Here is a 14,644-nt window from a genome sequence, read left to right on the forward strand (position 1 = left end):
TAAAATCATGACAACAGTGTGGAGCTTCACCAGACAGGAATGGAGATCAGGAATTCAGAACAAAATCCAAACAAATTTCCACCATTTGCAATTTCATAGAATAGCCTGGAACGTTAGTGCTTGTGAAGTAAAATAAGAGATACTGAGACTGGGCACTGCTGAAATGTCGCTTTGCAATTTAATCAAATCTAGCTATATAAAAAGATGGCCACAGGACATATCCATAAAACCAAATCTTCAGTTTCCGAGCTTGGATTGATCACTGGCCACAGACATGATGGGCTGAATGGTCTCCTTCTGTGCTATGTCATTTATTCGATGATCTCAAATCAGCGTCAGAGTTCAGGGTCTGTAATTGGACAGTTTCTTTATTTCCTGTCGCCTTGGGTGGATTCCTATTGTTCGATATCTAACGAAAGGCAAAAAATGTATTTAAATAAATCCTTCAGGAACAAATACTGGGCTTAAGTGATGGATGAAGTAGAAATCGAATAAAGACATTTTTACAGAATGGGCAACTGAACAGAACTTGACCCACACAAAACTGACTCATTGTTAATGGGATCACAGCAACAGGCAAAGGGCTGAATTTTCCTAGAGCCATGGAGGCGGCTTTGGAACATGGTGGGGAGGAAATTTGGAAAGTTCTAGATCGGCTTGGCTCCTCAATATATTCCTGCCTCCATGAGCTTTTCCAGGAGGTGGGCTAATGGGTTTGATGGTAACCTGCCAGGCAGCAGTATGGTGCCAATGAAGTGTGGCCATGAACCAGTTACCTGCACGGGGAAAGAGATTGTCCCTGGAATGGATGGGCCTCTCACTGGGTCAGGGGTCTGACAATGGATCAGAGTTGGCCTTGCAGCAGGAGTCTAAGCTGTGATTCAGTCGAGGGTTTCAGTTTATTTGTCTGCAGTAATTCACAAAGTGGGGCTATCCCCAGATAGCAGGCATGCCCTCACATACACTTCATGGAGACCGATGTCTCCACCAATCCTTACCTTGCTGCAATAACAGACTCATTTCTCCCATTGAAAGTGCCTCCAAGGCATCACTGCCACTCCTCTTCTTGCCCTGGCTCTGCCCACATTATCAGAATGGCTGAATTCCCTATCCACAGCCCACACTGATTGGAACACTGGAACCTGGCAGCTGTTCCTAATTGGACAAGGTACCTGCAGGCAGCTTCTAAATTGGCCGCCTCCAGGGAAATCGCGTCCGATGTCCCATCACAACCACATCCGAATTCCTGACCTGGAATTCACCCCAATGTTGGGAATGGCAGGCTATTGCAAAATTCCACCCAAAGGCTTCAATGGAAGCAATTGGAAGGAACAAACCTGGAATTATAAACTCGCTCCAGTTACTGATAGAATGTTTTGTGGAAGGTTTTTACGGCTGTGAAAATCTGAATGTAAAGTAGATTCACGCCACTGAAGCCAAAGCTCATGGTCACAATGTGATCATATTTCTATCAGGATCTCCTTGTGGCTGACCAACCTCACCAGTAAAGTTACCACATTGAACCTTAAACTTACGACTCTGCCTCTGACTGAACAATGTTCTCCACCCAGAGCTGCTGATCCAGTCTCTTTCTTTACCTCCCTGACCTGTGATTTGCTGTGAAGTTTAACGTAATCATTCATTCTCAAAAAATTCTGTATCACTGTTCAACCTGTCGGCATTTTTATTTGTCATGTTGTAGCCAACAACTCTTCAAATAGATTAATTTCTGGCAATTGCAATTACTAATTTCCAAGACGAATTGTTGGGATCAAAAATTAATTGAACATTTTAACACTAGAATAATGGGCTCCTAATGTGAGCAATGTTCATTCATTTTCTGTTTTTTTCATTCATTTATAATCAGTTTTGACAATCAGAGATTTCCCTGATTCTTTCCTTGTGGAACTGGTGAACAGCTGGTGTAGCTGAGGATAGCATTACATTGAAGATTCATTTCAGGAGAAGCGAGAGTTCACATGAGGGAGACATGAATTGAAGGAAAAGTCAGAAGAATGGGATAAAGTGAAGTGGGAAGAGCTCATATGGTGCATGAACCCCAACATAGGCCAGCTGGGCTGAATGACCTGTTTCTGTGCTGTACCTGTCATATCATTCTATGTAAACATATAAACAATACACGTTACCTCAGATCCTTGCTGTAACTTCAATTTTTCCACAATCTTTCCATATTTCTGTATCTTTGACCTGACTGGCTCTTATCCTACAGTTGTCAATTTACCCAAAAGTATACAGCTTTGAAACATCCTTTCCTCCAACACAAACTGAACAGGGCTCTCTAAAAGAGAACCTTTAATTTTGAATTGACTGAGATTTCAACATGAGTAAATCAGGTAAATCAAACCTACCACAGAGGAAGTGGTTTGCAGAGTGAAAAAAATCATTTCAAAACCCAACCCTACTGAAGCTCTCTAGTGTCACCAGACCAGAGCAACAAGAATAACAGCACACACAAAAAATATACTCAAATTGTCACTAAATATAGTCGTGTTTTCTGTTCATCATCATTTAACAGCTCGTGCTTTAACTGTCCAAATATTGCTTTCTGACAGTTTTCAAAATAATAATTTCCAAGAGGAATATTGGTGATAGTCAATGAAAAATGTGAAAAGACTCAACTCTGGGTTTGAGCATTGTCCATTCATTGATAAACAGGTATGGTGATCTAAGATTTTCCTGGTTTCTTCCTTGATTATGATGGAAAGTGGGAATGGGGTACTTTCTGACATTTAAATCTGGAAAAAAATACTCAAACGCTAAGATTTCACTCAATTTGGAGCAATTGCCCTGCTTAAATCTACCAATTGATGATTCCTTTAAATTCTGTGCAATGTACCACATTTAAATGGCATTTTAAAATTCCATTTGTGACCACATAATATCCATTCAAAGACATCAGTTTTCATAGCACCAAGCGACAGTTTGACACTAATTCCTGATTTACTGGAAAGCCCCAAAAAATTCTTACTCTGTCCATCCTCTTCAAACAGCAAATTAGTCCAACAGCAAAGCCCAGTTTAACAAACAAGTAACTGGAAACTGTGATGATCCAAATGTCTGGAAGTATTCTCGCTCTCACTGTGAAGGACAAAGATATTATTTATACTTTCACTCTTGTAGTAATTATAGTTTTGATAAACGTAGGTCTGTAGCTTTAAAAATAAATCTGTGTTGAAAGATCACATAATCTGTATAAACCAATCAGTGCGGGGAACCTCTAAGGGAGAGTTCTTCTTTTGTTATAGACTTAGATGCACACATAAGATGCTGTCTTGTAAATAAATCAACAAAGTTCATTGTTTCCACCAAGAAAATTAGCCTGGAAAATCAACTCTATAACAAACTAGCTGAAGAGGTGGTGTGAAGGGGAGGTTTTCAGGTTCCTGGGGCATTGGGACCAGTTCTGGGGGAGGTGGGACCAGGACAAATTGGACGGCTTACACCTGGGCAGGACTGGGACTGATGTCCCAGGGGGAACATTTGCTAGAGTGGTTGGGAAGGGTTTAAATTAAAATGGCAGGGGGATGGGAACCTATGCAAAGAGTCAGAGGAAGGGGAATCAAAGACAAGAACAAAAGACAGAAAGCGGAATAAGAAAAGCGATATTCAGAGAAATCAAGGTCAAAAATCAAACAGGGCCTCAGTGAAAAATAGTCGGAACGGGACAAGTAATGTTAAAAAGACAAACCTTAAATCTTTGTGCCTTAACACGAGTAGCATTCGCAATAAAGTGGATGAATTAACTGCACAAATAGATGTAAACAGGTGTGATATAGTCGGCATTACAGAGACATGGCTGCAGGGTGACCAGGGATGGTAACTGAACATCCAGGGGTATTCAGTATTTAGGAAGGACAGAAAAAAAGGAAAAGGGGGTGGAGTTGCATTGCTCGTTAAAGAGGAAATTAACGCAATAGTGAGGAAAGATATTAGCTCCGACGATGTGGAATCTGTATGGATAGAACTGAGAAACACTAAGGGGAAAAAAATGTTAGTGGGCGTTGTATATAGACCTCCACACTGTAGTGGTGATTTTGGGAATGGCATTAAACAGGAAATCAGAGATGCATGTAATAAAGGAACACCTGTAATTATGGTTGACTTTAATATGCATATAGATTGGGCAAATCAAATTAGTAATAATACCGTAGAGGAGGAATTCCTGGAGTGTAAAAGGGATGTTTTTTCCGGACCAATACATTGAGGAACCAACAAGAGAACAGGCCATCCTCGACTGGGTATTGTATAATGAGAAAGGAATAATTGGCAATCCAGTTGTGCAAGGCCCCTTGGGGATGAGCGACCATAATATGATAGAATTCTTCATCAAGTTGGAGAGTGACGTAGTTGATTCTGAGACTTGGGTCCTGAATCTTAATAAAGGAAACTACGATGGTATGAGGCACGAGTTGGCTATGATGGATTGGGAAACGTTACTTAAAGGGATGACGGTGGATAGGCAATGGCAAACATTCAAAGAGCGCATTGGTGATCTGCAACAATTGTTTATTCCTGTCTGGTGCAAAAGTAAAACAGGAAAGATGGCCAAACCATGGTTTACAAGATAAATTACAGATAGTATTAGATGCAAGGAAGAGGCATACAAATTGGCCAGAAAGAACAGACCTGAGGATTGGAAGCAGTTTAGAATTCAGCAAAGAAGGACCAAGGGATTGATTAAGAAGGGGAAAATAGGGTACGAGAGTATGCTTGCAGGGAACATAAAAACTGACTGTAAAAGTTTCTATTTGTATGTGAAGAGAAAAAGATTGGTGAAGACAAATGTAGGTCCCTTACATTCAGAAAAAGGAGAATTTATAATAGGGAACAAAGAAATGGCTGACCAACTAAATACATACTTTGGTTCTGTCTTCACAAAGAAGGACACTAATAACAAACCAGAAATGTTGTGCAACACAGGGTTTAGTGAGATGGAGGAACTGAAAGAAATCAGTATTAGCAGGGAAATGGTGTTGGGGAAATTGATGGGATTGAAGGCTGATAAATCCCCGGGGCCTGATAATCTGCATCCCAGAGTAATTAAGGAAGTGCCCCTAGAAATAGAGGATGTATTGGTGGTCATCTTCCAAGATTCTATAGACTCTGGAGCAGTTCTTACAGATTGGAGGTTAGCTAATGTAACCCCACTATTTAAAAAGGGAGGCAGAGAGAAAACAGGGAATTATAGACCAGTCAGCCTGACATCGGTAGTGGGGAAAATTCGTTATTAAAGATTTAATAGCTGAGCACGTGGAAAACAGTGGCAGAATCGGACAGAGTCAGCATGGATTTATGAAAGGGAAATCATGCTTGGCAAATCTACTGGAATTTTTCAAGGATGTAACTAGTAGAGTTGATATGGGGGAGCCAGTAGATGTGGTTTATTTGGACTCTCAGAAGGCTTTCGACAAAGTACCACATAAGAGATTGACGTGTAAAATTAGAGCGCATGGGATTGGGGGTAGTGTATAGAGATGGATAGAAAACTGGTTGGCAGACGGGAAACAAAGAGTCGGAATAAACGGGTCTTTTTCTGAATGGCAGGCAGTGACTAGTGGGGTACCGCAGGGATCGGTGCTGGGACCCCAGTTACTCACAATATAGATTTATGATTTAGATGAGATGCCTCAGTGTGATTGGGACAAGCTGTGTGAGTGGGCAAATGCATGGCAGATGCAGTATAATGTGGATAAATGTGAGGTTATCCATTTTGGTAGCAAAAACAGGAAGGCAGATTATTATCTGAATGGCTAAAGATTGAGAGAGGGGAATGTACAATGAGACCTGGGTGTCTTTGTACACCAGTCGCTGAAGGTAAGTATGCAGCTGCAGCAGGCGGTAAAGAAGGCAAATGGCACGTTGGCCTTCATACCCAGAGGATTCAAGTACAGGAACAGGGGTGTCTTGCTGCAATTGTACAGGGTCTTGGTGAGACCACACCTGGAGTATTGTGTGCAATTTTGGCCTCCTTATCTGAGGAAGGATGTATTTGCTTTAGATGGAGTGCAGCGAAGGTTTACCCGACTGATTCCTGGGATGGCAGGACTGACATATGAGAAGAGATTGAGTCGATTAGGACTATATTTGCATGAGTTCAAAGAATGAGGGGGAATCTCATAGAAACCTATAAAATTCTAACGGGACTAGACAGGGATGCAGGAAGGGTATTCCCGATGGTGGGGGAGTCCAGAACCAGGGGTCACAGTCTGAGGATATGGGGTAGACCATTTAGGATTGAGATGAGGAGAAATTTCTTCACCCAGAGAGCGGTGAGCCTGTGGAATTCGTTACCACAGAAAGTAGTTGAGACCAAAACATTGTATTTTTTCAAGAAGGAGTTAGAGAAAGCTCTTGGGGCGAAAGGGATCAAAGGGTTTGGGGAGAAAGCGGGAGCAGGCTATTGAGTTGGATGATCAGCCATGGTCATAATGAATGGCAGAGCAGGCTCGAAGGGCCGAATGGCCTACTCCTGCTCCTAGTTTCTATGTTTCTATATAAACTGGTGACAAGGATCAATCAGATCCAGTGCTGTCCCTCGCCCAGCGATTGTGAGTATCTAAGATAATTAAAAGGAAAGGAAGATACACTCATCTGAGATGCCACAGTTTGGCAGAATCAATCCTTTTGAGCCAACCACAAATGACTGGTCTCAATACATAGAATGTCTTGGTTACCATTTACAAGCCACTGAAATCACAGGGGAAGAAACGAGGAGAGCGATTCTCCTCAGTATTTGTGGGAGCAAGACCACAGTTTAATTCAAAGCTTGACAGTACCCAGTGCCCCTGATTCAAAGACCGTCAGTGAATTAGTGAACCTCGTTAAGGGATATTTTTGACCCAAGCCCTCAGTCACAATACAGAGGTTCAGGTTCAATTCACGGAGTAGAGCCCCAGGGCTGACCATTGCTACTTACAGGGAAAAATAAAAACTAACGGAATATTGTGATTTTCATGAAACCCTAAGTGATATGCTCAGGGATTGTTTGTTCTGTGGTGTGCAAGATGATATTATTCAGCGAAGATTGCTGGCTGAAGTGGATCTTGATTTTAAGAAAGCATTTGTGGTGGAAAGCACTGTAAGGGTTTCACAAGCAATTCAAGGTGCACAAAATGGTGCCATTTTCCTAGTTGGGTGGGAACGGTCAGTCAAAAGTGGTGTGAAAAGCCAGGACTCCGATGCTAAATGAGAGGAAACCGCTCAGCAGCAAATTCGAAAACTAATTGGTATCAACATGGAAACAATCATATTCCTGACAATTGCCGATGTAAAAAGGTGGACTGCTATTTTTGTCATGAAGGAGGGCAGATCTTGAAACATTGCAAAGCAAAATTGAAACAGGCTTCCAGGCAACGAACAGCGTCAAATGAAGTACATAATGCAGAAGAATCAGAATCAACCAATTCTGACATTTATTCCTCATTCAGCATGAAAGTAGGGAAGACAGAGCCGATCACTGTCACTTTACAGGTGAATGGGAAACCCTTAAAAATGCAAATCCTGCTTCTACCATTGTAGCAGGAGAGCACACCTTCAGATGTTTCAATAAAGGTGCTCAACCATTAAGTTGAAAATGTATACGGGCAAAGAAATCCAAGTAAAGAGTATTACCAGTGTACCTGTTTATTATTTACACCAAACAGCACAATTATCAGTCATGTTGCTGAAAAGCGAAGGAGCAAGCCTTCAAGGTCGTGATTGGTTGAAAGAAATAAAGTGAAACTTGTCTGAAATCTTCCAGTTGCGAGTAGGAGGACTGCCAGAGCTGCAACAAAAATGACACTGACTTTCGGGATCAACAGGGGAAAATTGAAAACCTACAGGCCAAGATTTACGTGGACTCAGAAGCAACCCCTGGCTTCATGAAAGCAAGACCAGTGCCATACGCTCTGAGAGAGAAGGTTGACGCTGAGTTGAACCAGCTAGAGAGGATGGGTATCGTAAAAACGGTTCTGTTCTCAGAGAGGAGAGCACCTATCATCCCTGTCCTAAAACCAGACCAGATCATCTGGATCTGTGGGGTCTATAAACTAACGGTCAACAAAGCAGCCAAACTGGCCGGGTACCCGATGCCCAAGGTTGAAGACCTCAATGACAAACTAGCAGGAGGGACAACATATACAAAGCTTGATGTGTATCAGGCATATCAGCAACCGGAACTAGATGATGCCTCCAGAAAATTTGTAACAATAAGCACCCACAAAGGGTTATATCTACACATGCCTGCCCTTCAGTTTTCCTTCGGCCTGTGCCATTTTCCAGAGGACAATGGAGAGCTTGCTACAAGGATTACCTCAAGTCGTGGTCTATATGGACAATGAACTAATAACTGGATTCACGGAAATGGAACACTTGGCTAATCTGGCGGGAGTCATGAAACAATTTTTCGAAGCAGGAGTGCACCTAAGGAAGAAAAATTGTACTTTTCAGGCAAATTAAGTCATTTATTTGGACTATCGGATAGACGCCCAAGGGGTACACCCTGTTGAAGAGAAGGATAAAGCTATCAGGGAGGCACCTATGCCTAAGAACGCCTCTGAACTTAAATCATTTGTAGGAATGTTAAATCTTTATGGTCGATTCCTACCAATGGTCTTCTACACTCTCTGCTAAAGAAAAACCATTTGGAAGTCACCCCAGGAAGAAGCCTTCATGAAAGTCAAACAGCTTTTGCATTCTTCAAATTTGTCAGTACACGACGACACAACTAAGGAATTGGTGCTAACCTGCGATGCGCTCCCTATGGAGTGGGAGTGGTACTATCTCACATGGACGATAGTGCAGAGAGGCCAATAGACTATGTATCCAGGACACTTAGCATGCCCGAGGAAGGAAATTCTCAAATCGAAAAGGAAGGCCTGTTGATTATTTTTGGTATAAAAATAATTCCACCAATGGGCGACACTTCACGATATTATCGGACCACAAACCACCCTTGGGTCTGTTTAACGAGGAAAAGGCTATCCCTCCCATAGCTTCTGCACAAATTCAATGATGGGCCCTAATTTTATCAGCATATGAATACAATTATGTGCATAGACCAGGGGTGCATATTGCCAATGCCGATACCCTTAGTCACCTTCCTTTGCAATAGAGCAATGAACATTTCCCAATTCCCCAAGAGATCATATTCGCGATGAATATTCTGCATTCCTCACCAGTCTGTACCAGGCAGATAAGAAACTGGATGGATTGTGTTCCAGTCCTATTTCAATTGAGAGACCAAGTGTCAAGTGGATGGTCCCAGAAACGAGCCCCTGATAAATTGAAGCCATTTTTCGACCTGAGACACGAGGCGAGCAATCAAGATAGTATCCTAATATGGGGTGCACAAGTAGTAGTTCCTTCACAAGGAAGGGAACTGCTCTTAGTAGAGTTACGCAGTGCCCATCCGGGAATCTCAAGAATGAAGATGATCGCGCAAAGTTATCTTAGGTGGCCGGGAATGGACAGCGGTATTGAGAAGGTTGTTAAACACTGTGCAGTGCCAACAGCTACAGAAGTTGCCAGTGGCAGCCCCATTACACTCATGGGAGTGGCCTGGTAGGCCCTGGGTGAGATTGCACATTGGAACCATTTTTCTACTGGTTATTGATGTTCCTTCCAAGTGGTTAGATATTTATGAGATTAACGTCAACATCAGGTGCTTCTATAGAAAAGTTACGCCAAAGCTTTTCTCTCCATGGATTGCCAGAAGTAATGGTCTCAGATAATGGTACTGCATTTACCAGCGCTGAATTTCAAAGAGTTGTCTGCCTAAATGGAATCAGCAACGTGAAAACTGCGCCAAGCCCTCCATCATCTTTGAGCATTCAACAAGAAGCTAGGTTTGAAATGCTAAATACGTAAACATGGCTGAAATTTTAGAATGTGAGATGTAAGGAACATTTGCGTTTTTAGATAAATTAGGTTAATTTGAATTTCAAAGAGATGGTCAGGTGTTACACCTAGCCAGAAGAAGCTAAGCCAAACAGTGTGTTTATTTTTCCTAAAGTTTACTGATAAAATTGGCACTATAAAAATATTTATATTCTGAGAAAGGTAAACTTCCAAAGACAAAGACAATGGAATTTGCATTATAAAGGGAGAAACATGAATACATGAGATGAGTTTATGTGTAAGAGGGGAGGGCATTCTATGATCTAACACAAGTGTGAAAAGCCTCCAGACTCTGTGCATCGAGTTGCTGTCGACAGGAACTGAAGCTGAGAGAACTCATTTTGTAACTCACTGTGCAGGGTATTGTGGGCATTGCCTGGGTCTATTGAAATCTATATGTTTTTACTGTTGCCTTAATGGAGGTGTAACTGGGAGTCAGATTAATTATAGGTTTTAGGAGTTATTATAATAGCAATTTGTAGACTTATGTATGTGCTTGAAATCTTTTCTTTTGTTAATAAATGTTTAATTTAGTTTTCTAAAAACGTATGAGGTCGGGATAGTCTTATTAATTCTGAATTCAGGGCATGCATCACAAGATGAAATACAAATTGTGAAACAGTTGTGACCGTGTGATCACATTCCCCTCGTGGATTTGATCCACCTGGCACACGTCATTTGCCATATCATAACAGAGCTGCCGACCAATCTGATTAGCCAGCAGCTCTCCAACGCCAAATGCTGCAATGGACAGGAATGGCCTGATGGGAAACAGCCCTTAATTGGTCAATAATTGGCCAGTTAGTGCCTTGTTTTTTATTCATTCATGGGGTGTCAGTGTCACTAGCTGGGCCAGCATTTATTGCCCAGCCCTATTTGCCCTTCAGAGGGCGGTGGTGAGCTGCCTTCTTGAACCACTGCATTCCATGTGGTGCAGGTACACGCACAGTGCTATTAGGGAGGGAGTTCCAGGATTTTGAACCAGCGACAGTGAAGGAATGGCGATATATTTCCAAGTCAGAATGCTGCGTAGCTTGGAGAGAAACTTCCAGGTGGTGGGGTTGCTGCTACCCTTGTCCTTCTAGATGGGAGCGGTCAAGGTTTTGGAAGGTCTAAGTAACCTTGGTGATTTCGTGGAGTGCATCTTGTAGATGGTACACACTGCTGCCATTGTGCGTTAGTGGTGGCGGGAGTGAATGTTTGTGGATGGGATGCGAATCAAGAGGGATTCTTTGTCCTGGATGGTGTCCAGCTTCTGCACTGCTGTTGGAGTTTCACTCATCCAGGCGAGTGGGGAGTATTTCATCACACTCCTGACTGGTGCCTTGAAGATGGGGGACAGGCTTTGGGGAGTTAGGAGGTGAGTTATTCGCCACAGGATTCCTAGCCTCACCTACTCTAATAGCCACTGTATTTATATGACTATTCCAGTTCAGTTTCTGGTCAATGATAACCCCCAGAATACTGATAGTGGGGGATTCAGTGATGATAATACCATTGAATGTCAAGGGGTGATAGTTAGCTTCTCTCTTGTTAGAGATGGTTATTGCCTGGCACTTGTGCAGCGCGAATGTTACTTGCCACTTGTCAGCCCAAGCCTGGATATTGACCAGGTCTTGCTGCATTTCAACATATACTGTTTCTGTATCTGAGGAGTCGTGAATGGGACTAAACATTGTGCAATCATCAGCAAACATCCCCACTTCTAACCTTTTGGTGGAAGGAAAGTCATTGATGAAGGAGCTGAAGATGGTCGCACCTGTGACATGATCCTGCAGTGATATGCTGGAGCTGAGATGACTGACCTCCAACAATCACAACCATCTTCAATTGTGCTAGGTATAACTCCAACCAGTGGAGAGTTTTCGCCCTGATTCCTATAGACTCCAGTTTTGCCAGGGCTCCTTGATGCCACACCCGGGCAAATTCTGCATTGATGGCAAGACCAGTCATTCTCACCTCACCTAGGGAATTCAGCCCTTTTGTCCATGTTTAAACTAAGGCTGTAATGAGGTCAGAAGCTGAGTGGCCCGGGCGGAACCCAAACTGGGCGTCAGTGAGAAGCTTATTGCTAAGTAAGGGCTGCCTGATAGCACTGTTTATGACACCTTCCATTACTTTACTGATGATCAAGAATAGTCTGATGGGGCTGTAATTGGCCATGTTGGATTTGTCCTGCATTTTGTGGGCAGGACATAACCAGGCATTTTTCCACATTGCTGGGTAGATGCCAGTGTTGTAGCTGTACTGGAACGGCTTAGCTAAGGGCACGGCACATTCTGGAGCATAAGTCTTCAGATCTATTTCCAGAAGTACAGTCACAAGTACAGATAGACTTTGCACTATCCAGTGCCTTCAGCCATTTCAAGATATCTCGTGGAATGAATTGCAAAGGCTGGAGATTGGCACCTGTGATGCTGGGGACCTCCAGAGGAGGCCAAGGTGGATCATTCACTTGGCACTTCTGGCTGAACATTGCAGCAAATGCTTGTCTTTTGCACTGATGTGCTGGGCTCCTCCGTCATTTAGGATGAGGATATTTTTGTAGCCTCCTCCTCCAGCAAGTTGTTTAATTGTCCACCACCACTCACGACTGGATGTGGCAGCATTGCAGAGCTGGGACCTGATCCGTTGGTTGTGGGACCATTTAACTCTTTCTACCACTTGCTGCTTATGCTGTTGGGCATGCAAGTAGTCCTGTGTTATAGCTTCACCAAGTTGACACATCATTTTTATGTTTCCTGGTTCTGCTCCTGGCATGCTCTCCTGCACTCTTCATTGAACCAGGGTTGAACCCCTGACCTGAAGTTAATGGTAGAGTGGGGGATATGCTGGGCCATAATGTTACAGATTATGTTTAATACAATTCTGCTACTGCAGATGGCCCACAGCACCTCATGGATGCCCAGTCTTGAGCTGCTAGATCTGATCGAAATCTATCCCATTTAGCACGGTGGTAGTGCCACACACACGATGGAGGGACTTTGTCTCCACGACTGTGCAGTGGGCACTCCTACCGATACTGTCATGGACAGATGAATCTGTGCCAGGCAGGTTAGTGACAATGAGGCCAAGTATGTTTTTCCCTCTTGTTGGTTCCCTGACCACCTGCCGCAGACCCAGTCTAGCAGCTATGTCCTTTCGGACTTGGCCAGCTTGGTCAGTAGTGGTGCTACTGACCCACTCTTGATGATGGACATTAAAGTCCCCCACCCAGAGTACATTCTGTGCCCTTGCCACCCTCAATGCTTCCTCCAAGTGGTTTTCAACATGAAGGAGCACTGATTCATCAGATGAGGGAGGGCAGTATGTGGTAATCAGCAGGAGGTTTCCCTGCCCATGTTTACCCTCATGCCATGAGTCTTCATGGGGCCCTGAGTTGATGTTGAGGACTCCTAGGTCAACCCGCTCTCGACTGTACACCACAGTGTGGCCACCTCCGCTGGGCCTGTCCTGCCGGTGAGACAGGAGATACCCAGGGGTGGTGATGGTGGAGTCTCAGACATTATCTGTAAGATATGATTCCCTGAGGATGACTATGTCAGGCTGTTGCCTGACTAGTCTGTGAGACAGCTCTCCCAACTTTGGCACTAGCCCCCAGATGTTAGTAAGGAGGACGTTGCAGTGTTGACAGGGCTGAGTTTGTGTTGTCAATTCCGGTGCCAGTGGCAGCGCCAGCTGCTCAGTCAGGAATTCATTCCGTTTTTGAGGCTTTGTAGTGGTTTGATATAACTCAGTGGCTTTCTAGGCCATTTCAAAGGGCATTTAAGAGTCACCCACTTTGCTGTGGGCCCAGAGCCACACATAGGCCAGACCAGGCAAAGACGACAGATTTCCCTCCCTGAACGGCATTAGTGAACCAGATGGGTTTTTTACAACAATCAACAATGGTTTCATGGTCATTATTAGACTTTAAATTCCAGATTTGTATTGAATTCAAATTCCTCCATCTGCCATGGCAATATTGGAACCTGGGACCCCAGAGCATTACCCTGTGGGTCTCTGGATTACTAGCTCAGCGATGGTCCCACTACGCATTGCCTCCCCCGTGTAAGAAGATATGAAAAGTAAGCGCTCACCATAATAAAAAAGCAGTATAAACTTTCGATGGAGGAAAGAGTAAAATCTAAAACACTTACTGTTAATCTTCAGGTAATATGGAATTAAAACCTTTGGAATGTTTTGATGAAACAAAACACATGTCCAGTTCCTTCTGTCTCGGTCGGCATTCTGAATAATCAGTTGTAACAAACCCTGTTCCTGTTTCTCTTCCTTCAATGTTTTCTCTACAACAGTTTTGCCATCACTATTGATCCAAACAAGTCTCATTGATTCAGTGACATCAGAGACAGAGCAGGTCAGGGTAACGGTGTCTCCCTCAGTCACTGCATCAGATGGTTCAGCTGTCACTGTGTAAACAAGAAAATCATTTACATTTTAAACACTGACTTGATCATTGAAAACAGCAACAACATTCCGTCTCCTACCTTTAACTGTGATTAGTTGAATGGTCACCATTTTATGTGGTCCCAGAGAACATTTGTAAACTCCAGCATCTTCAAACAGAACAGGGACAATCCTCACACTGAAGTTCGCACCATTAAAATTTGCCGCTGTGGGGACCAGTCGATTCTCAAAGTGGACAGTGGTTACATTGATGACCTGGGAATTTGATACAGAAGTTACTATTTCCTCCAAAATTGGAAGATGATGTGATGTCCAATTCCATGCGGCAGAGGTAAAA

At 43.3% G+C, this 14,644-nt stretch overlaps 1 protein-coding gene across 1 annotated transcript; it reads right to left on the reverse strand.

Annotated features, from left to right (window-relative positions):
* Positions 1-212: 212 nt before the first annotated feature.
* Positions 213-14,501, reverse strand: LOC144675649 (uncharacterized). The gene is made up of 4 exons (XM_078536292.1): positions 14,388-14,501; positions 14,040-14,309; positions 2,990-3,099; positions 213-409 (listed from the first exon to the last, which is right to left on the reverse strand). The coding sequence occupies exons 1-4, from the start codon at positions 14,416-14,418 to the stop codon at positions 308-310; spliced, it is 513 nt and encodes a 170-aa protein (XP_078392418.1). The 5' UTR covers positions 14,419-14,501; the 3' UTR covers positions 213-307.
* Between the last annotated feature and the right edge of the window lie 143 nt (positions 14,502-14,644).

Source organism: Cetorhinus maximus, unplaced genomic scaffold (assembly GCF_964194155.1).
Source record: "Cetorhinus maximus unplaced genomic scaffold, sCetMax3.hap1.1 HAP1_SCAFFOLD_1075, whole genome shotgun sequence".
Taxonomy (NCBI): domain Eukaryota; kingdom Metazoa; phylum Chordata; class Chondrichthyes; order Lamniformes; family Cetorhinidae; genus Cetorhinus; species Cetorhinus maximus.

Bases quoted from the DNA above. Each gene is read 5' to 3' on its own strand.
- LOC144675649 (XM_078536292.1), bottom strand. From the start codon at position 14,418: ATGGTGACCATTCAACTAATCACAGTTAAAG. The intron at 3,100-14,039 runs GTAAGTGTTTTA...TGTCCTTCACAG, and splicing joins ATATTACCTGAAGATTAACA to TGAGAGCGAGAATACTTCCA. The intron at 410-2,989 runs GTAAGAATTTTT...GCCTTTCGTTAG, and splicing joins GTTTGAAGAGGATGGACAGA to ATATCGAACAATAGGAATCC.